This window comes from Triturus cristatus, chromosome 12, assembly GCF_964204655.1.
Source record: "Triturus cristatus chromosome 12, aTriCri1.1, whole genome shotgun sequence".
NCBI classification, from domain to species: domain Eukaryota; kingdom Metazoa; phylum Chordata; class Amphibia; order Caudata; family Salamandridae; genus Triturus; species Triturus cristatus.
The window spans coordinates 169,409,770-169,433,710 of NC_140595.1; the positions used below are offsets into that span (position 1 = coordinate 169,409,770).

Below are 23,941 nucleotides of genomic sequence, written 5' to 3' on the forward strand. Positions count from 1 at the left end.
TAAATTGCAAGAACTCTTGAGAATTGTATATTTTGACTCCATTTCCAGGAACGTGAACCATGAGAATAAGACATGGTGTTAACTAGGCCCTGATTTTTCCAAACTATGGTCTTTATCGGTTCACTGATCCCAAACGTGGACTCTGAGCCTCAACTGCTGTTTTTCCATGAAAAGCCCAGTAAATGCAGTCGGTCACTTTCCTTGTGTTTGGCTAATCAGATCCTCGGAGATCCAAGGGGACCTTGGCAGAGCTGTCATGGAGGCTTCATGAGTCCACAGAGTGCAATGAATGTCTCTCTCTTCCCGCAGGATAATGGCAGCACCATCATTCTTAGCGGGGAGCATGACGTCGCCCTGCCCTGCATTGAGAAGATACTGGCAGGTGAGAGCTTCATGGCCACCGGGCAAGGAGTGATGGGTTCGGTGGTGGGGATGAGACTGTTCATTTGCATCCCGGCCTTGCAACCATTTTATGTTCACTTCACCCTGCTTCAGGGCAGTCAGATTCCCTTCTTTCTAGTCCTACTTGGATGTTATTTATAACAAAAATTACCTTGATTTGCCTGTTTCTCTTTTCAATGCAAACTGAACCACCAGAGGATGCATCTGTGTGGGGGGATTTCTATATTACAAATAATGGGGGGCACGTTTTGTTTGGTTAAAACTTACCTGGAAGAATAGATTGGTGTCTCACTGCCTGCACACGGCTTCACATTCATAGATCATGTTACGCAAATGTGCTTCAGCGCCTTGAATTGTATTTGAGTACCCATGTATGTATTGATACATATGCTGTACCACATCTGCCATGCTTAATGCATGTACATTTTTTAATATGTTTTATCTACCTCCAGCATTTTTCTATGTGCTTCCATAATCTCTCTATATTGACACATTGGGACGTTGCCTTTGCGTTATTCATATCCTTCTATAGTTGTACATAAAGAAAGGCGCGACACTTTACAGGTGGTAATTAGTGGCGGTGGAGAAATGGGTTCCATTATCACTCGGTTTTGTATGGGAGCCTCTAATGACGCTAGCAGTCCATGGGTGTTGTGATCCGGAGCCTCCTGCTGCAGTCCTGGGGTGCCGCTATCGCTCCAGAGGTGCCAGGTTCCAGATCCCTCTGACTGCAGTCTAGAGGTGCTGCTATCATTCCAGAGGTGCCAGGTTCCAGATCCCCCTGACTGCAGTCTAGAGGTGTTGCTATCATTCCAGAGGTGCCTGGTTCCAGATCCCCCTGACTGCAGTCTAGAGGTGTTGCTATCATTCCAGAGGTGCCAGGTTCCAGATCCCCCTGACTGCAGTCTAGAGGTGCTGCTATTATTCCAGAGGTGCCAGGTTCCAGATCCCCCTGACTGCAGTCTAGAGGTGTTGCTATCATTCCAGAGGTGCCAGGTTTCAGATCCCTCTGACTGCAGTCTAGAGGTGCTGCTATCATTCCAGAGGTGCCAGGTTCCAGATCCCCCTGACTGCAGTCTAGAGGTGTTGCTATCATTCCAGAGGTGCCTGGTTCCAGATCCCCCTGACTGCAGTCTAGAGGTGTTGCTATCATTCCAGAGGTGCCAGGTTCCAGATTCCCCTGACTGCAGTCTAGAGGTGCTGCTATCATTCCAGAGGTGCCAGGTTCCAGATCCCCCTGACTGCAGTCTAGAGGTGCTGCTTTCATTCCAGAGGTGCCAGGTTCCAGATCCCCCTGACTGCAGTCTAGAGGTGCTGATATCATTCCAGAGGTGCCAGGTTCCAGATCCCCCTGACTGCAGTCTAGAGGTGCTGCTATCATTCCAGAGGTGCCAGGTTCCAGATCCCCCTGACTGCAGTCTAGAGGTGTTGCTATCATTCCAGAGGTGCCAGGTTCCAGATCCCCCTGACTGCAGTCTAGAGGTGCTGATATCATTCCAGAGGTGCCAGGTTCCAGATCCCCCTGACTGCAGTCTAGAGGTGTTGCTATCATTCCAGAGGTGCCAGGTTCCAGATCCCCCTGACTGCAGTCTAGAGGTGTTGCTATCATTCCAGAAGTGCCAGGTTCCAGATTCCCCTGACTGCAGTCTAGAGGTGTTGCTATCATTCCAGAGGTGCCAGGTTCCAGATCCCCCTGACTGCAGTCTAGAGGTGCTGCTATCATTCCAGAGGTGCCAGGTTCCAGACCCCCCTGACTGCAGTCTAGAGGTGTTGCTATCATTCCAGAGGTGCCAGGTTCCAGATCCCCCTGACTGCAGTCTAGAGGTGTTGCTATCATTCCAGAAGTGCCAGGTTCCAGATTCCCCTGACTGCAGTCTAGAGGTGTTGCTATCATTCCAGAGGTGCCAGGTTCCAGATCCCCCTGACTGCAGTCTAGAGGTGCTGCTTTCATTCCAGAGGTGCCAGGTTCCAGATCCCCCTGACTGCAGTCTAGAGGTGCTGATATCATTCCAGAGGTGCCAGGTTCCAGATCCCCCTGACTGCAGTCTAGAGGTGCTGCTATCATTCCAGAGGTGCCAGGTTCCAGATCCCCCTGACTGCAGTCTAGAGGTGTTGCTATCATTCCAGAAGTGCCAGGTTCCAGATTCCCCTGACTGCAGTCTAGAGGTGTTGCTATCATTCCAGAGGTGCCAGGTTCCAGATCCCCCTGACTGCAGTCTAGAGGTGTTGCTATCATTCCAGAAGTGCCAGGTTCCAGATTCCCCTGACTGCAGTCTAGAGGTGTTGCTATCATTCCAGAGGTGCCAGGTTCCAGATCCCCCTGACTGCAGTCTAGAGGTGCTGCTATCATTCCAGAGGTACCAGGTTCCAGATCCCCCTGACTGCAGTCTAGAGGTGTTGCTATCATTCCAGAGGTGCCAGGTTCCAGATCCCCCTGACTGCAGTCTAGAGGTGTTGCTATCATTCCAGAAGTGCCAGGTTCCAGATCCCCCTGACTGCAGTCTAGAGGTGCTGATATCATTCCAGAGGTGCCAGGTTCCAGATTCCCCTGACTGCAGTCTAGAGGTGTTGCTATCATTCCAGAGGTGCCAGGTTCCAGATCCTCCTGACTGCAGTCTAGAGGTGTTGCTATCATTCCAGAAGTGCCAGGTTCCAGATTCCCCTGACTGCAGTCTAGAGGTGTTGCTATCATTCCAGAGGTGCCAGGTTCCAGATCCCCCTGACTGCAGTCTAGAGGTGCTGCTATCATTCCAGAGGTGCCAGGTTCCAGATCCCCCTGACTGCAGTCTAGAGGTGTTGCTATCATTCCAGAGGTGCCAGGTTCCAGATCCCCCTGACTGCAGTCTAGAGGTGTTGCTATCATTCCAGAAGTGCCAGGTTCCAGATCCCCCTGACTGCAGTCTGGAGGTGCTGCTATCATTCCAGATCCCCCTGGTTGCAGTCTAGAGTTGCTGCTATCATTCCAGAGGTGCCAGGATCTAGAGCCCTTTGGTTGCAGTCTAGAGATGCCACCATTATTCCAGAGGTACCATGGTACAGAGCTCTCTATTTGAGTTCTAGAGGGGCCTCCTGTACTAAAGTGTGGAAAGAATTTGTCCCCTACACAGGAGAGGAGAAAGGATGTGTAAAGATCTCATGGTTTCCATTTCTACCTTGCATAGTTTAAGTATCAGAGAGTGGATGTCTCGTTTGGTCAGCTGTGTCACAACCGAACAGTTATTGGGTGGTGTGACAACACAATTACTAGACCATTCCAAGTTTTGGAATCTGATTGGGGAATATGTTTGTGTTAATCGATTATACTGAATTTTTAACCGCACCCTTTTCACTTTCTGAGCTCTTTCCAGGGTTTGTTCCACCTCCTTTTAGCAGGTTGTGTCCCCAGAAATATCTGGACACGTGTAATCTCATGGCGTGGAGAAAACTAGAACGCCAACCCACTTGTAACAAGGCCCCTTGATGTTAATATCCTGATCTGCTACATAAAACGTTCCCCCATTTTCCATTGAATTCCCAGTCATTAAGCAAGTAACTAGCCATAGTAATGTTGCTGTTGTGATAGCCACCTATGTGTACAACAAGCACCAAGTGCCTATCAATTCATAGTCAATGAATCTCTGATAATTTGACCGGTGGGGAGTTGAAACTCCCCCAATGCAGTCAGTCCCCCAATGCAGTCAGTCCTCTCAATCGGGTCTTGCGCTTGTTGGCAGGGTGTGTAGAATGTCCCGATAAATTCTAAAATGCAACCGCAAGACAGTTAAATATTTCAAGCCCACCACTCAACAACAAGTCAAAAGATGATCCTCCCCAATTCCTCACTAAGATCATTAGTTGAATTGTCGAGCTCTTCATAGATCCTCTGTCCCATAAGTCCTTCTCGTTGTCTTCATGGGTGCACCGTGGCCCATGTCTCGTCTCGCTGTCACACACGCTTCCCCTTACAATCCAACGACTCTGCAATCCACCTCTGGATCGAGGAGTGATTTGGCATCCAGCTCTAAATACCCAGCGTCCTGTCTCATATCCAGCGCTGAAGACACTGAAACAAGCCGTGCCTTACTCACAGCGACCGTAAGTATGCAATTCTGCGGCCACTGTGTTTTCCACATAATTAGGGATTTCTGGCATTTACCACATAATACATCATTGGCTGCATAATTCGGTCTTCCTATTCCAGTGGTCCAGGCACCAATAAATGAATCCAAAAAATTATAATTTTACTAGTCAATGCCCATCGAGTAAATTCCTCCGAGGGTGCACCACCTCGGAATTCCAATCCATTGTAATCTGACTCTTACAAATAAAACCATGATGTCACAGAGAGGTACCCTCCATGGCTACAACTATTCTTGTGGGTCCTCAAAATTCTTTCTTGTCTCGTAATATATGCACTATCGTGGCTGAGATAATATCTCATGTCGATTTCTGCAATGCCAATTGGGCCGGACTATTCCCCAAACACCAGAGCAAACTGTAGATGACCCAGAAGCACATGGTAGCCATAGTCTTTTGCCCAAAATGGATGCCTCACATCCTTTGAGCATTAATGCCTCTACGATGGCTTACTATTTGAGAATGAATGCTAGTCAAATTACTCCTCTTTGTCCACAAAGATCAAAATGGTTGCAACTCCAGCCAACCAGATGGCCAATGCTGTCCCCTCTGCGACCTGCTTTCTGCTCATCCGGCTGTGTGTGAAATGTTTGGTGGGAGATCACTCCATACTCGAGAATTTCACCTTTGTGGAAACTCTTGACTCACAACTGCACACTCAAGAACTTTTTAAGATTTAGAAGTTGAGTAAAATGTACCTCTTTCCTTCAGCCGAGACCCGTGACACCGCTCAACACAAAGTAAAGGGCTAGAACTAGCCTAGAGCACTGACTGTCTTAAGCATGTCCCATCTCTCCCACACTGTGTGTCCTGAAGCCACAGTGAATCAGAGTGAGTGCTTTATGTATGAAGTTCCTGGGCTTCCATATTGACACAACCCTTTGGCTTCAAGATCCACATTGAATAAGAAACTTGGGGAGAGATTTACTAAGCTTTTGCGCTGTGTTTGTGTCACAAAAGTGATGCAAAATCTTTTTTTGTAATTTACTTTACAGCGCTGGAAATAACGTAAAAGTAATGAGAAGCAGCGCATTGCGCTGCTTCACGTTACTTTGCGCCATGGGGACGTATCAAGGGTGGTGCTTGGGCGTTCCCTTGCAACCACCCAAGGTTTCTCATGCAAAACCCAATTTACTAAAAACAGTAGATTGGGTTTAGCATGAAAAAACTGCGCCCTTTTCAACTAGGCGCAAGGAAGGAGAAATGCTTTCATTTCTCCTCCCTTTCCTGACTTAGAATGCATGCTGCATTGTGCAGCACACATGCAAAGTGGGAAAAGCTTTCCCTCCTGTGTAGTATTTGGTACGGGAAGGGTACCCTTCCTGTACAAAACCTATGCTACACTCATGCACACACCCTAGCGCTGCAGCGCTAAGGTGTGTTCATGGCGCACGGCAGCTGCAATCAGCGCCAGCGAAAGGGAAGGAGAGAGCCATATCTTTGAAGATACGGCGCTCGCCTTCTCCCTCCCTGTCGTCCAACGCAGCCTTGCGGGGGTTGCACTGTGTTGCGTGAATTTTTTGTAAATCTCCCCCTTGAATTGCTTGGTATCCTCTGCACCATGAAGCCATTCATTCTGCAAAACCAACTTTTAAACAACTGTGCAGATGCTAGCCGTAGGACTTGTGGATGGAGGCACCACTCTGCTGACTGGTGGACCTGAGACCCACGCGACACCGTCAAAGAGTGTTTTACATGTGGGACCCCATCCCATTGAAGGCCTTATGTAAAGATTACAGAATTACTCCTAAACTCTGATACCTACACTGGCTTTCTCCACCTGCGGTTATCACATTTAACACCATCACCCCACAGTACCATATCAAAACCTCTGGAAGACAAAGGGATACCCACAGCAGTACATGCTGATGCCTGGAAACGGAGACTTTGCAGGAGAGGAAAGATGTCAAGCCTTCTCCAACTACGTGCCCAGAGTATGGATGTCCTTCCTGCTGTAAATGCTGGTGCCCCCAAAACATTCTTAAAAGTCCTCGCCCATTACTGCATAATGTTGAGGTTGCCGAATGCCAAAGCTGCGCTGTCTTGATTCCTCCTAATGCCGCATTCATCCAGCACAAGACAGTCCGTAACCCTTTATCTTAATCTTGCAGCTTCTTTTTCATCTCTGCTTTCTCACTTTGTCACTGGTTTTCTGCCTTTCTCTTTATTCTTCTTTTCATTTCTGTTTTTTTCTCTCTTGCTCTGGGTCAATGTTTTATGAGGAAAAATAAATGGCGGTCCCAAAAAAACAAGTGCCAGTGGACCCCACCTGCAACCCCCGGCTCAAATTAAGCACTGCTCCTGTAGTTCCGGAGCAGCCAAGGACTCTCTTCTTCAAACAATAATTTATTTATAACCACCTACCAGTCTATCCGAAGTGCACCCGCGTCTGTATGTCTGTGGGCCCTCGCTTGTCCCTCTTGGCCTCTACGCTTTATTTCTGTCACCCTCCAGGCCCACCCAATCCTTGCTCTTCTTACCCAATCCCTGGCTTCCAGTTTCTCTTTGCGGCTGTGACCATCCGTTATCAGTCGAACCCAAACAGACATCATGCCGTCTCAACGCATGGGCATGCTGGACAATTGCCCGGGGGCCCCACGAGCATGGGGCCCCATGCAGACCAGAATTTAAGACTACTTTTCCATTAATCATTTTTATTCCTGTGAGTGGTTGTGTATCCATGGCCCAGTGCACTGCTTTGCCCGAAGGCCTATAATGCTGTTAAGATGGCCCTGCACATACATACTTTATAAGACCCAAAATAAATAAAATCGAATTCTGATTTGTACTTGTAATATAATAACTATCTTAATTCATGAATAATGTATTCCTAATTCAACATCTATGTACAAGTGGTTTGAATTCAGAAAACTGTGGGAAGAAACATATTCCGCATTTGAGCTTGCATTTCTTTTGCAGTCAACAGCCTGCCGAAAACGAAGGTTCTCACGGCGAACACCACCCTGAAATTTATTCCGGAAGAGCTGCTCATCTACTGCCGGGACTTCCGCATCATGCACTTCTATTTCAACCAGAGCGGGCTCGAGACACAGGCCTTCCGGGTGAGAACTTGGCGCCATGTTTTGCTGACAGAAACGGTCGGAATTAGTTTGAAATCGTTACTTAGGTTTGGTGTCTTTATGATTATAGAGAAGTGGACCTATTAAAAGTCACCCCTTAGTAAGGCACTATCATACCCGCACAATACAAGATATTACAGATAACAGGCAGCATTACTGTGGCTTTCGTGCTACAATAAACACTCCATGACCCGTGAATAGTGTGAAAGGCCAAATTTATTTGGACATCGTTGCACATTAATAACTTATTAACCATATTAACCGTTAACAATAAAGTTATAACTTAATTCAACCAAACACCCAAAATCACACATCCACTCACATCTCCCAGCAAACTTTCAACCCCAACCGTCCTTTCTCATTTAATTCTTTCCCGACAAGGTACTGCCCCCGGTTTTCCCTTTTGCACACTCTTCTCCCCCCCCTGATGGTGGGTAAGAGCCCGCATGTGACTTCTCACCCCCCCAAGACTTCTGCCCTACCTGCTAAACTGCACAACCCATCCTAATATTGGCAGAAAACAACTTTCACAACACACTATAAAAAACACCACTCCTTTAATCCTAATCGGCATGTAGGGTGAGTGGATGGACAAATTCACTTTCCCTATCTATCGCCCCGGTGATGCACAGGGTCCGGAAGAGGCCGTTTACGCCTCGCCAGACCCTTATAAAGACAAGGTGAACCCGCCCCTTCTCCCTTGAACAACCTATCCCCACCCATGTCCTGTCTAAAGCACCAATTCCCCTGGGGAAAGACTAGTCTGTACCTTTCTTTCCCCGGGGGCTGTCATACAGGTAGTTCCAGTGTTTTACGGTTGGAAAATGGGAATTACATGGGGAAAGAGTTATTAGTGCACTAGTTTAGCCACGTTTACCATGTCCTTTTTCCCCGGGTGTATTATATCCATCGCTTTGTTACTGGTGGATATGTGTCTAGAAATACCCGGAGACACTTGTAATCCTGTTTTGACAAAATATATGGCTACCACCTAACTTGGGATCAGTTAATGGACTCAGTAAAATAATGTAAGAAGTGCTGGTCACACCTACTGCTACGGGGACTGAAGCCGGCCTTCATTTCCCCATCTTCTTGAGGAGTTATCCAGATGCCAAAACAGCCAGCCCAGTTTGTGTCATTGGACCAGTCGAAAAATGATTGCAAGCCTTCCTCCTACTGCTGGGATGGAAGCTCTCACATGCGGAAATACTGCACAGAGGTTGAGCTGACTGTGTAATATGCCCTGAACAGGAATGTCTCATTTCCCATCATAGAGTGTTGTCATCCATGATTCCTCAACCTTGGAATGCCCAGTCTTCCCATAGCAATGCCTACATTCTGCAGCTACACCCATGTTCTGAGCACTCTGCTTTGGAACGTTTGCTTATTTACGAGTATCTGAAAACATCCAACAAGTGTTCATTGTGGGTATCAATAAATACTGCAAACGTTTACGTATGTACTTACATATATTTATATAACTGGAATCTAGATACAAAGCAGTAGATCACTTTACAAGAGAAGGGGCTTCCAAGGAGAAGTAGTGGTCATTTTACGATACCTAGTGGTGGCTGAAGTACGGAATGGAGGGAAGTCGCAGGTTGAGGCGGTCATGGACTGGTTTGAAGTGAGGCCTTGTTTGCTTTTGACTTGTCCTGTTTTTAAAAAAAAGGGACGAGATCTGAATGAGAATAGGATTTGCATCAGGATACTGTACATTTCTTTTCAAGATCTTAGCTGCTTTGAAAGCCGGAAGGACTGAAGGGTGAGGGATTTGCTTAATTGCTTGTAATGGGGCTATGCTTGGGTTCATCAGTGATGCGTTGTAGCCTTTAGATTCTTAACCTGGAAGTTGATGTTGTGTGTGCGATTTATGGATAGTGATGAGATTGTGTAAATTTGTAGCGTGTTTAAATGATCAAGTGATTACTTTGTCACTGCTTGTACGTTAGAAAGAGTACTTTTTGTATGAAGTGTGAATGGTGGTGCTAATGGTGGCCTACCCAGTTGTCAAGTTTTTTTAAAAATCTTGGCAGGTCAGTGAGGATAGACCAGACATGAAGAGGTCCAGGTTGTGGCTTTTGGCAGGAGGAAGATGCACTTAATGAAAGCTATGAGATGTAGAAAGGCTTCTTCTGTGGAATTCAACATTGTAGGGGGTTACAACATTGGGGGGATCTTCTTGTAAGATATTACTTGAGTTCTTAATGGCAGAAGCCAAAAACCTCAAGTTAATTTTTCTTCCCTTACAGATCACGAACTCCATCTCCCAGGCTCTCCAGGTGTGTACTGCTCTGATGCCAATTGAGAAGGCTGGTCCATGGACTGTGGGTAAGTGAGTTGGTTCATAACCGTTTGACTTCTGTGGACCAGGGCCGGCTTTAGCCCTGGGGGCATCTGGTGGGACAGTGTTCGCCCTCCCACATGGACCTCCTCCTCGGATTCGCTCACGACCGCCTGGCAGAAGTGCCCCATATCTCTCCATAGCCCCTCTCTCACATACATTTCATTTGATTTGAAGTGCCGGTAAAGGGTGGCTTTAATAATCCACCCAGCAAGCCACATATAATACAGATTTGTTTCATGCAGAAGGCATATTAACCCTCTGCGCTAATTTATAGCGAGTCAAATGTCTCTATAATTTATGGCGAGTCAGCTGTCTCTAGACAAAACTCCAATCTCTGTCTCCAACAGAAACATTTATCAACAGAATTATATTGATGTATTTATTGCTGCCTGAAAGCTGTACGCACAAGGAACTCTACAGCAGATTATTTTAAATTGTACATTATTGTTAAACGTAGTGCCCTCCCCTGAGGAGGTCAGTTCCCCCCCCTCCAGGTCAGTGACCAGTGCGACCACACCAGTCGCACTAAAGCCGCCCCCCCCCCCCCTGAATCATTACTTGAATCCAGAGACCGCCCCCCCCCCCCCCACTGAATCACTACTGGAATCCAGGAACCCCCACTGAATCATTTTTTGAACCTAGGGACCCCCACGGAATCATTATTGCAATACAGGGACCCACCACGGAATCATTACTGGTATCCAGGGAGCCCACACCTGAGTCACTATTGGAAGTCGTAGATCCCTGACCACAGCAATTTCTATGATTTGAATCTCAGAACAATACACAAAAGTATAGAAACAAGGATACATCAAACAAATGCTCAAATATCGCAATGTTTTGTTTATTTCAAAATCAAATATGGAAAAAGTGCTTAAATGTAAATGTTCAATTTGCTTCTTTATTTGTATATACTTTATCAGTTTTAATTAATTATTTGTAATATTATTTAATTTTGTAAAACATTTGCCGACCCCAGAGTAGGCCTCGCAGACCATATTTGAACATCAGGCCCCTAGTTTGTCGTACCCAGAGTTTGTCGGGCACGCTAGATAAATGGTACTTATTATCACTGGAATCTTGACTAAGTCAACCAGTGAGTAATATCCTGTCCTATGCACACGCTCTAGTGTTCAAATGAAAATTCATCATAGAGTTGAAGTACAAGGTAAAAGATGAGTAGTGTCTCTTATGCTCTTTTCTTTGTCTTTATTCAAACAAACGTCCAGCCAACACGTGTTTCGTCGTCTGGGGATTACCCCTCAACTTCTTCAGGGCTGTTCTGTTCTGTGTATTAAGTGTTCCAAATCCTCTCTGCCGGTGATAATTCCGACCCGGCTGGTCAATTGGTTATCCTTCCCATAAAATTTCATAAAGTTTCCAAGGTTGAGTTTAATCCCTCAGTTTCGGGTATTAGTAGTAAATCATTTACGTGCGTGCCGAAATGTAAAAACACATCCGTGTGTGGTAAGCCTTAATGGAGTGGTAGATCTGTAGCGAGTGCGCTGACAGTCCGATTTGGCGGCGGTTGCGTTTTCTGTACCGGTACAAGAAGTCGAGGGGTATTACTTATGTGACGGGCCTTTTGGTCCTGCATTATTGGGGGTTCTATGGTGTTTTCCCTCACCTTTTGCACCGCATAATTGTATTGATTATTGTATACTACGCTAACTTGACAGGCGCCTATTTTCTCTGTACAAACAACACCCCCACAGCATTAGTACTAAATCAATCAGTGAACACATCATACTTAAAATTTATGTAGAGCTCTGTATGGCTGAATTAGCAGTAGCCATTAAATATAATGGGGTTGCCCTGTGTCCCCCAGAACCTAGGCAGTAGAGCATTCTCCGAGCTAATGTCAGATCTTCTTTGCAGAGTGCATCACAGCAGTGCACAGAGCATTGTGATAAAGAATCTCATATAGTTCTGCATCACTACAATGTCCATTGTGGTTGCGTCATCTTGTTTTTCACATATCCCCATAATTGTGAAGTCGCATACCCTCCCACTTTCACGGGGAGCATGGAATTCACAGTGGTCCATGCTTTACCAGAGATGTATTAAAAACCTTATTCATGATCTTAAAAGTACTGCCCGCCAAGTCATTACCTCAAGCCTCTTCTAAATGAGGCTAAGCTATCTGTATCCCTGCACAATGAATTTCTTTTTTAAACACTTCTCTTTTAAGCAGTATAGAAAACAAGTCTCACATTTTTGAGTAAGCATGCCCTACTCCTGGAAAACAATGAGAACGTTATAGCTAATTCTCAAAATGAGAGGAACCAGGAGCTTTTTTAAGCTGATCCAGCACACGTACTCCCTAACGAGAATTAAGTATTTCAAGTTTGTGTGCAGTTCCTTGGTTCGAATTATCGTGTTCACGTCTGAGAAAAAGTGCCCTCACACACCCCGAAGGATGTCATGCTTCATCAGGTTATAGCTAAGGCATTAGTATCTACTAATTAGAGGAAAGGCTTTGCGAATTGGACACCCACTGCTGAATAGTCCTTTACGAGTCTTTTTAGTGTGAAATACTACTCTAAAGAATAGACACCCTTTATAGGAAATAGCTCCAGACACAGTCAGTGTTTCAGGACCTGGTGAATGAGTTTATAGCCAGACATGGCTTTGGTGGTTACTGTCCTTCAATTTATTATATTTTTCTTCCAGAGAAAATATTTATCATTGTTGATTAACTATTTCAGCAACACCTTTGAATACACGTTGAACCAATGTGCCATTTTATAAACCCTTTTACCCACATATGTTCATAAATCTAGGATTAAGGTTTAAAATACTATGAAAGGAATCTATTTCCATATGACTATTGCACTTATGTTGAAGATCTGCGTGATGCAGTCCTGAGAACAGCAAGCGAAGAAGAAGAAATGGTTTGGCCTTGGAATGTCACGGATAATTCAAATGTGATAGCCATCCACAGTCACAACTTTTTGGCTATTTCAGTGATCTGCTAAACTTAAACAAGCTTGCTTAAAAAATACTCACAATGTAGGTTTACCAGGCTGAGGCAGTACTTCCTGAAGTAAGGTAAAACAGCATCCCTAGCGTGCTACCTTGTGGTTCTGCCAAATTATTGCAAGAAGCTCAAAATGATTTTTTCAGATATGGGGAGAACTCCAGTAGGACAAATAATATGTCATATAGAGGGGTAAAAATACTTACACTGTTTTTGCTGGAGAGTAACTTTTGCAAAAGGGAAAAAAGTTGAAACCAGCTTCATTGCATTTGGTTAGGGCTGTTTATTGGAATTTGTTTTTCTATGAGTAGAGCCTTGTGATCTTTGTCATGCATCCAGCCGTTTCCACTTCAGAATTTGTCTGCAGCTTCCTAGAGGGTATTTGGTGTGACTTATCTTTTTATGAATTTCAGAAAATGGAGTTGGGAGCCGGAAGAAGGGATTGGGAGACTTCCCCACATTGCTTTTCGAAACCTTCATGGATTGGGAGAATGAGCTGAAACGTATTGGCGCTCAGGACTGGAGAGTCAGCCCCATCAACGAGAGGTTCGACACATCCGCAAGGTGAGGGCTCAAGCTTGTGCTGTCCGTTATGAGGATGCTCCACTCTTATTGAATGCTTGCACATCTCCCACAAGGGGCAGCCATGTCCTTGTGTGCACATAAAATAAGCTACCCTGAATAAATCTCTGATTCTATATGTGAGAACAGGCACACTACACTTGATTAAGTGGGGTGCCAGGCATCTCAAAAAATGTGAAGGACTGTCCTCACACACCACCAGGTGTCATGCTTCATCATTGGCAGTCCTCGCTCTCTACTAATATTGGAACCAGCTAATTTCCAAGTAGGAAGGAAAGTAAAATAGTTTACATTTTTGGTGAACAAAATGATAGTGTCCTATCGGTGCCAAGTGTTAGCATGTATGCAGATGACACGCAACCGTTTATATTGTGTGCTAAGAGGAACCATTTAAAACAAGAGGAAGCGGTTACTTCCGATGACTTCCTGTTCTGCAGACTTTCGCCTCTTAGGACTTCCTGTCACTTGTCACAGTGCCCTTAGGTTGTCCACTTCTTATTAAATGATGATTAGATTTCCTAAACGAGCCAACGCTTTTTCAAGCCAGGTCTTCATACTCACTTGCTTTTCCCAAATCCATGACATTTGACAACCAAAAGCTCAGTTTTCTGCGTTGAATGAGCATTTTAATCTGAACTGTATTTAAAAAGCGTAAAATAACACTAGAATTCGTTAATAGAGAACTTCTGTCTTAATAGATGTTACAAAACCTGCATTTAGTCAAAACTTACTTAACACAAGTCAAAAAGCCTTCTCATTTGAAAGCAACCAGCTGGCTGTGTTTGCATATATGACTCGGTGCTATAGAAGGTATTATTTAGAGATCAATACAAAAGAACATCACACATGCCTGCATTCAATATTAAATTTATGCAAAAATATGTAAAGTCACAGCCTCAGATGGACATGCAAGTTGTGTATCGCTGACACGAGGGGAGGTGGGGCTAGAAATATGTTTTGGCTCTTGTGGCCAGATAGGCACAAATGATGCTGCTTGGGTGTGTGCTTGCCAGCCGGCTCTTTGCTGGTCTTTCAACACTGGTTGTCTTTTCAGCCTTTCCAAGTACTTCCTGGTCCCCAGCAAGGTCTTGGACACGGAGCTGAAGAGGACCTTCCCTCACTTTAACGAGAGGCGGATTCCTGTGAGTACCGTGTGTTGCGGAGGTGGGCCGCTGGCAGCAGCTTCCATCTTTGAAAGGCTCTGACCTGTTAGACTGACTTGCGAACATCGATCAGTTTATCACCATCTTGTCTGGGCTGCTACGCGAACGCCTGCCGTGCTCTCTTTACCTACAATGGCACGTTCTAATAGACCAATGCTCCAGTATCACAGGCAAATATTCATTTTGGGCCAGATGTATGAACACATTTTCCCATAGACACAGAATGGGTAAAACCGTTTGATACATCTGGCCCTTTGTTCTTTACTTCTGCTCAATTCCATCCTTGTGCAACTTTGTTTACTCATCCCATACTACCTCTCTCTCTGCAACCAATATGGATCACTTCCTTCCTTTTGCAAGTTCTACTGAGTCTATCTACTTCCTGCTCTTTCGGCTTTAGTTCTTGCAGCTGATCCCTTCTGGACCTCTATTGCATTTCTGACAGCAGCTTTATGTGGAATGTGGTAACACATAGACAGCATTTAGCTAGAAATTCTGCACAGCGTTGTCGCTGATGGAACTTGTCGTCTCTATGTCGTTTTTTTCTCCAGAGATTATCCTGGCGGCATCCCGGAGGTAGCGATCTTCTGAGAGCGGCAAACTTCCAACCTAACACAGACCCAGAGAAGGAGGATTTGAGGTAGGCAAACATGTACCTTAGTCAACAGTCATCCAGGTTTAAATGCAACAGGATGAGAAATATCTTGGGCTATGGCACCATAATGTCTGCCCTATGATATATGCCATTAATGAGTACTTCTGTGCTATATGCTCGATGAGATCAAGTTCCTCCCGGGGATGGTGGAAATGCAAGGTTCTTCAAAAGCGGCATCAGTGAGTATGAAGGTAATACAGACTGCATGCACTGATCTTTCAATGACAATATTTGTTCCAGATGTGATGCCTTATTGTACCGTGTGGCTGCAGCAGGACTGAAATACATCCGGGATTTCCTAACACGTTGCACTTATGGTGACTGGCTCAGCAAACTTGACCCAAATTTTAAGTATTTATAGGGTCGTTTAGATTTCGACAGGCTGGCTTCCATATGGCTGTGAATATGGTGGCGGTGCTTCTACCGCGCCCACTGAATTGTGACCTATTCGCTTTGCAGGTGGATATTGTCCCTGAAGCAGCTCCATGGTGGATGCCGCACTGCACAAATGAAAATGTAGCACCAGGTCTGCCGAGCCACGCTGGCACGATGGACCTTCCGCCACTTATGATATTCCGCAGACAGACACCCACAGCTCAGGTCCATCTTTGGAAATACCATTATTCATGTCCTGCACATGCCTGGAGATTTCCCCGAGCATGTGTGAAACATGTAAGGACTTTCTCTATCCATACTTGCCAGGGTTTGCATAATAGACTCCGAATGAGGAAAGTTGCTTCTGAGGAGAAGCCTTCAACATAGTTGCTCTTCGATACAATTTCTAATGGTGAATTCTGGCCCAAAGATGTTCCCAATTTTAGGCCTTACAGAGAGGAAAGGGTACATTAATGGGTAAAACGTTTCTTCACACTATATTTGAGGTGGGGGAGTCAAAAGGAGGGTGGATAGGAAATTTAAGCTGCCTGTGCTTAGTTTTTCCTTCATCTCCCTCCTCTAATGGAGGATAGGTGTCCTTTGGTCTGACAGTGTGTTTTACACACTTATGCACCTTAAATTGTAGTACAGAAATCATGAACTTACACATATCTCTTAAATTTTCATGTTTATTTACTTTACATTTTACAGCCAAGCTGCAGTTTTACTCCCCCCCCAAAAATAAATGTTTCTGTTTTATTGGGGTGCAAGTCTTATTTATGATGTCAGCGTTGGCTCTATTTGCTTTCTATATGCTTTTGTGGATAAGCCGAGTTCCCAATTTATTAAAAGCACCATCAAAAATGTGTCCATAGTGACCCTGCTGTTATCAAACAGCTCTTGCTTCTGAACGTAGCTCTTTGTTCTCTGAAACCGAGATATCTTTACCAAGGAACAAAGACCCCAGCCACTTCACCACAGACCTTCAGTACCCGAGCAAAGTTGCAACAATAGTTGGCATCACTTTCATTTGGTTTGTCATGGCACACAACAACTAGTCCGCCTCCTCCAATATATACTCATATACTTCATGAAGTTCTAATACAACTTCTAGAACAGAGGTGTGTTACTTTTTAGCTTTGACTTGCCAGTCTGTGAGTTTGACACCGTACCTAGGTTCGGATGCACAATTTTGTGAGTCAGTGAAAATGTAATGTCTTAGGTTAATGAACATTTCCCTGGGCCGTCCAACTCTTGTCCTTTCTGGATTAATAAGGCTTTTATAGCACAAGGATCATTCATTGTATTCGTTACATAAATGAGTGACTCACTGTGTAGCTTCCAAATGATTCTGTAGTGCAAATCAGATTCTCCAAACAACAGCTCCACTTCCCTCAGTAGCAATGCCCCAGATGCCCTGCCAGAGAGGAGATCTATACAGAGTTGTAAGATGACATTAAACGTCAATTTAAAATCTAAGGGAGGCTGTGCTCTAATGTGCTCACTCCTGTGGAGTTTATTAACTCTAAGCAAGGCCGTGCTCTAATGTGTTCACTCCTGAGGAGTTTATTTACTCTAAGAGAGGCCGTGCTCTAATGTGTTCACTCCTGTGGAGTTTATTAACTCTAAGCGAGGCTGTGCTATAATGTGTTCACTCCTGTGGAGTTTATTTACTCTAAGGGAGTATATTTACTCTAAGGAAGGCTGTGCTCTAATGTGTTCACTCCTGTGGAGTTTATTTACTCTAAGCGAGGCTGTGCTCTAATGTGTTCACTCCTGTGGAGTTTATTTACTCTAAGGGAGTATATTTACTCTAAGGAAGGCTGTGCTCTAATATGTTCACTCCTGTGGAGTTTATTTACTCTAAGGGAGGCTGTGCTCTAATGTGTTCACTCCTGTGGAGTTTATTTACTCTAAGGGAGTATATTTACTCTAAGGGAGGCTGTGCTCTAATGTGTTCACTCCTGTGGAGTATATTTACTCTAAGGGAGGCTGTGCTCTAATGTGTTCACTCCTGTGGAGTTTATTTACTCTAAGGGAGTATATTTACTCTAAGGGAGGCTGTGCTCTAATGTGTTCACTCCTGTGGAGTATATTTACTCTAAGGGAGGCTGTGCTCTAATGTGCTCACTCCTGTGGAGTTTATTTACTCTAAGGGAGGCTGTGCTCTAATGTGTTCACCCATGTGGAGTTTATTTACTCTAAGGGAGGCTGTGCTCTAATGTGTTCACTCCTGTGGAGTTTATTCACTCTCAGGGAGGCTGTGCTCTAATGTGTTCACTCCTGTGGAGTTTATTTACTCTAAGCGAGACTGTGCTCTAACGTGTGCACTCCTGCGAAGTTTATTTACTCTAAGGCCGGTTGTACTCTAATGTGTTCACTCCTGCGGAGTTTGTGTACTCTAAGAGAGGCTTTGCTCTAATGTGTTCACTCCTGCAGAGTTTGTGTGCTCTAAGGGAGGCTGTGCTCTAATGTGTTCACAACTGTGTAGTTTATTTACTCTAAGGGAGGCTGTGCTCTAATGTGTTCACTCCTGTGGGGTTTATTTACTCTAAGGGAGGCTGTGCTCTAATATGTTCACTCCTGTGGAGTTTATTTACTCTAAGGGAGGCTGTGCTCTAATGTGTTCACTCCTGTGGAGTTTATGTACTCTAAGGGAGTTTATGTACTCTAAGGGAGTATATTTACTCTAAGGAAGGCTGTGCTCTAATGTGTTCACTCCTGTGGAGTATATTTACTCTAAGGGAGGCTGTGCTCTAATGTGCTCACTCCTGTGGAGTTTATTTACTCTAAGGGAGGCTGTACTCTAATGTGTTCACTCCTGAGTGGTTTATTTACTCTAATGGAGGCTGTGCTCTAATGTGTTCACTCCTGTGGGGTTTATTTACTCTAAGGGAGGTTGTGCTCTAATGTGTTTACTCCTGCAAAGTTTATGTACTCTAAGCGAGACTGTGCTCAATGTGTTCACTCCGTGGGGTCTATTTACTCAAGGGAGGTTGTGCTCTAATGTGTTCACTCCCATGAAGTTTATTTACTCTAAGGAAGGCTGTGCTCTAACGTGTTCACCCCGTGAGGTGTATTTACCCTAAGGGAGGCTGTGTTTTAACCTGTTCACCCCCGCAGGGTGTATACTCTAAGGGAGGCTGTGCTCTAACGTGCTCACCCTGCGGGGTGTATTTACCCTAAGGGAGGCTATGCTCTAACGTGTTCACTCCCGCAGAGTTTGTGTACTCTAAGGGAGGCTGTGTTCCAACGTGTTCACTCCAGCGGAGTTTGTGTACTCTAAGGGAGGCTGTGCTCCAACGTGTTCACTCCCTCGGCGTGTAGTTACCCTAAGGGAGGCTGTGTTCTAACGTGTTCACTCCCACGGCGTGTAGTTACCCTAAGGGAGGCTCTGCTCTAACGTGTTCACTCCTGCAGTGTTTAGTTGCCCTAAGGGAGGCTGTGCTCTAAGCTGTTCACTCCCTCTGGGTTTAGTTGCCCTAAGGGGGGCTGTGCTCTAATGTGTTCACCCCATGGGGTTTAGGTACTCTACGGGAGGCTGTGCTCTATAATGTGCACTTCCACGGGGTTTATTTACTCTACAGGAGGCTGTGCTCTAACCTGTTCAACCTGCGGGGTTTAGTTTTGCAGCGTGAATCTTTCTGGATTCACTATGCTGTGCATTATTCCGCGATCTGGTGGTTGGGTCCGGATTCGTAGTCTTTCTTTTGTGTTTTTTTTGTTTTTTTTTTGTAGCCCAGGTGGGTGTCGACGTCCCACCATTTGGTGCACCTCTCGTAACGTCGTCGTGCTTCCTGCGGAAGTCCCACCTTTGGGGCGCCATCTTCAGATTCTTTTTTCCGCCGTTGGGTCTGGATCGTCATCGAGAAGCTCCAGGATTTCAATCGAAGGAAGAAGGAGAAAACGCGAGTTTCGTCGAGGAAAGAACTACTAACATCACAAAGAGGAATAACTTACATCCGGGACGCGAAGAAGGAAGAGTTTTCACGAATTTTCTTCGACGCCCTTAAAAAATGCGCACTCAGAGGCTCTGAGCGCAATGGACAAGACACCGTTCAAATTCTGCCCTAACTGCCACCACAAGTTCGCGCAGAAGGACCAGCATCCGGTCTGCAACCTTTGCCTACCGATCGACCACCCGAGCAAGGACTGCAACGCCTGTTCAGCTTTCGCGCCGAAGACGCTCCGGGTGAGAGAACGCCAGAGAAGAGCCAACTTCAGCATGGAAGGCAAGGGTAAGGCCCCGTCGCTTTACGATCTGGGCCTCTCCACCGACGATGAGGACAACATCGCCGAGGAACCCGAAAACTTCACGGTCATAGAGACCGACAAGAAAACGCCTGACGAGGTAAGAGAATCGTCGAGTTCAAAACCCCCGAAAGGGCCTCGAAAACCTGAGAGTGACTCTCGAAAATCTGAGTCAAAGTCCTCAAAAGGAGCACCGGCGCCGAAAACTTCAACGACCAAGGGTGGATCCATGGACAAAAGGCCGAGCGGATCCTGCGAAAAGGACTCCCTGGTGCCGAAAGACGCCGAAAGGCAGAGTTCGTCGAAGATAGCCCACGAAACGGGGCGTTCGACGCAGAAAGACAAGCCAGCGTCGACGCAAGCTCTGTCGAAAAGACCTGCGGTCGACGTCGAAAGCATCTCCGAGATGGAGAAAAAGAAGAGAAGGCTCGAGGCGGAGATGGAGAGCATCCTTCAGAGAAAGAAGGAGTTCGACGCCAAAATGAAACACTTCAGAATTCCAACGACTCCGTCGACGGACGTCGTCGAGATCGGGGAACAGGACGAATTCGACACCGAAGGGCTGCCGAGAGATCATGAGGAGGAGGAGGAAGCCCCCTACTATGAAGGCGAAGACGAGGAAGACGACCAGCAGTCGTTCTACGGCTCGGCGCCATCAACCACTCACGAGCTGGAATGGCAAGACATCGACGCCAAAAATCCCGAAGAGCCCGTGGACACATATCCTTCGAGGCCTTCGCCGCCCGACGACATCGGGGTGTACAATATGGTCGTCAGGAGTGCTGCAGCAGCCTTTGGGGTAAAACTGGACGAGGAGAAACCGAAAGCTGATTTCCTTCTCGAGACGCTGCTCCCCATTCAGACGAGGAGCCAGTTCCTTCCCATGCTCCAAAGTGTAATGAACCAAGGGAAGGAGGCCTTTAAGGAACCAGCAACATGCCGGTCCATCACGCCCAGGACGGAGAAGAAGCACAAGCACTCCTCCCTGGACCCGCCTTACATCAAGGGATCGGTCACTGCCGACTCCATCATCGCTTCCACGGCCAGGAGAAGGGCCAACGTGCCAGCGACCTCGGGGCCACCCCCCGATGAGGAAAGCAGGAGGATGGACCTCACTGGGAGGAAGGTCGAAAGGAACGCCGCCATGCACTGGCGCATGGCGAATTCAAACGCGCTTCTCAATCGACACCAGTACCAGCACTGGGACGAGATGGGGGAACTAGTGAAACACCTCCCTGAAGAGTACCGCCAAAGAGCCTCCCACCTTGTGGAAGAAGGTAAAAATATAGCCAATTCATGCATTAAGACTGCATTGGACGGGGCGGAAACTTCAAGCATACTGATGGCCATAGGGATCACCGAACGAAGACAGGCCTGGCTGAGAATCTCTGGATTCAAACAGGAGGTGCAGAGCAACATATTAAACACCCCTTTCAACGGGGAAACAGTATTCGGGGCGACAGTGGACGAAAAGCTCACCCAGCTGAAGAAAGAGAACGAGACGGCAACGTCCATGGGGGCCCTACAGTTCAGGGGGATGAGAAGAGGCACTCCAACTAGGAGACCCTACGGTAGAGGGGGTAACCAGCAGGGAGCGTCGCACCAGACGTTCCAGCAAGGACAGCAGGGTGAAAGTCACGGCCAGCAAAGTCAGCAAAAACAAAACTGGCAGTACCAGCCTCGGGCCAGTCCTTTCGCGGGAGGGGAAACGGACGTGGCCAAAGGAGACGAGGGGGTGACCAACCCTCATCTAAGTGACTCGGCACGCAAGGGGACGCCCACCCACAACATACCCCCAGGGGTGAGGCGCAATGCAAAAACAACGAGGGGGGGAAGAGACCCGATCGCCTACGAGCATCCAACACCGGTAGGCGGAAGACTGGGCCTCTACCTACAGGAATGGCAACGTATAACCACGGACAAGTGGATACTGAACGTCATACAACACGGTTACTGCGTGGACTTGGAGGGGACGCCTCCAAACAGAAAACCAAAAAAAAGGCAACGCTCAGGTCAGGAGCTTGCTCAACTCAGAGAGGAAACACAGAAGCTGCTCGAAAAGAGAGCCATCGAGCCAGTGCCTTACAAGGAAAGGAACAAAGGGGTCTACTCGAACTACTTCGTGGTACCAAAAGTAGATGGAAATCTCAGACCCATCCTGGATCTGCGATACCTAAACAAATACATCAGAACACAAAAGTTCAAAATGACATCACTACAGGAGGTGCTGCCCCAAATAAGGGACGGAGACTTCATGTCCACCGTGGATCTCAAAGATGCCTACCTGCACATCCCAATAAACAGAAGGCACAAAAGACTTTTAAGATTCAGCATCAACCAGGATCATTACCAATTCACGACCCTGGCCTTCGGGCTAAAATCAGCACCAAGGGTATTCACGAAATGCCTGTCGGCGGTCGCAGCATACCTACGAAGGAAGGGGATTCATGTGTACCCTTACCTAGACGACTGGCTGATCAAAGCAAACACCCACAAGAAGTGCGAGAAACACGCAGCACAGGTGACAAAGACACTGACGAACCTGGGGTTCTCTATACACTGGGGGAAGTCATCAATGAAGCCAGAACAGGTGAAGATTTTCCTGGGAGCAAAAATCAACACCATAAACAGAACGGTCGTGCCCAGCGACAGGAGAGCAGAAGCCCTACTGAAGGAGACGAGCCTCTACCAGAAGGGGCGAGTTCTGACAGTGAGAACAGTGAGCAAGATCATGGGTATGATGGCGTCATGTATCCACCTGGTCCCAAATGTACGACTTCACATGAGACCATTCCAAGAATGGCTACAACAGCAATGGTCACAGGCAAGCGGAAGTTGGGAAGATCTAGTGGTTGTCACACACGCAGTGCAGGAAGAGATAACTTGGTGGAACAGGGACAACATAACTACAGGGAAAAGCCTGGCACCCCCAAGCCCAACTGTGACCATCACCACGGACGCATCTCAAAGGGGATGGGGAGCACACATGGACAAACTCAGAGTGAGGGGTCTGTGGGCTCCGGCAGATGCGGTCAGACATATCAATTACCTGGAATTGAAGACTGTCCTGCTAGCCCTGAAGGCATTCCAGAAGCACCTGTACAACCAGAGAGTGTTGATTCAAACGGACAACACCACAACCATGTTTTATATCAACAAACAGGGAGGGACACAGTCGTTCCCCCTTTCCACTCTGGCACAGGAGATTTGGAGATGGGCCATACCTCTCAAGATAGACCTGCTGGCAATTCACCTACCAGGGAAGGACAATGTGGAGGCAGACTGGCTAAGCAGGCAGACCTCGGCTTCACACGAATGGGAGCTCAATGGGCACGAAACGCAGAAGCTTTTCCAGAAATGGGGAACTCCCACAATAGACCTGTTTGCAACACGCCAGAATGCAAAATGCCGAAGCTTCGCGTCCAGGCAACCAGACCAGCAGTCCCAAGGGAATGCCCTATGGATAAGCTGATTAAGGACATTTGCCTACGCTTTTCCGCCGATACCACTGTTACACAGGGTGCTCGAGAAATGCAGAACCAGCAACATGACACTGATCCTGGTGGCACCACAGTGGGCAAGGCAGACTTGGTTCTCCCAAATTCTAGAAATGGCTCAAGGGAATGCCCACAGATTCACAAGAAGAAAGGACCTTTTCTCCATGCAGAACGGAGAGGTTCTACATCCAGAACCAGAGAGCCTCAGCCTGGCGGCATGGCTCCTGAAGACTTAGAGTTTGTGGACCTTAGATTGCCTCCAAGCACTATGCGAGTGCTGCGAGAGGCAAGGAGACCAACTACACGCAAATGCTATAGTGCGAAATGGAAAAGATTTACAGCGCAGCGCGCGCGCCGTAGGCTCGCCGGAGTCAAGCCAGAGTCCTGCCCGTCTGCGCCCGTCCGCGGCAGGCCGGGGCTGGGGGCTCTTCCTCATGCCCTCCCGCTGTCATACACTTCCTCCGAGCTTCTTTCTCACTGGATCCCTGGCACC

At 46.8% G+C, this 23,941-nt stretch overlaps 1 protein-coding gene across 2 annotated transcripts in view; it reads left to right on the plus strand.

The window, feature by feature from the left end:
* The window catches only part of MTMR11 (myotubularin related protein 11), a 219,382-nt gene that overhangs the window by 134,600 nt on the left and 60,841 nt on the right, over positions 1-23,941 (plus strand). For both annotated transcript variants that reach the window (XM_085638448.1, XM_085638449.1), the window contains exons 4-9: positions 310-382; positions 7,438-7,580; positions 9,851-9,929; positions 13,339-13,489; positions 14,562-14,649; positions 15,222-15,310. In XM_085638448.1, coding sequence (XP_085494574.1) covers positions 310-382; positions 7,438-7,580; positions 9,851-9,929; positions 13,339-13,489; positions 14,562-14,649; positions 15,222-15,310 — 623 coding nt within the window. The remainder of the gene's footprint in view (positions 1-309; positions 383-7,437; positions 7,581-9,850; positions 9,930-13,338; positions 13,490-14,561; positions 14,650-15,221; positions 15,311-23,941) is intronic.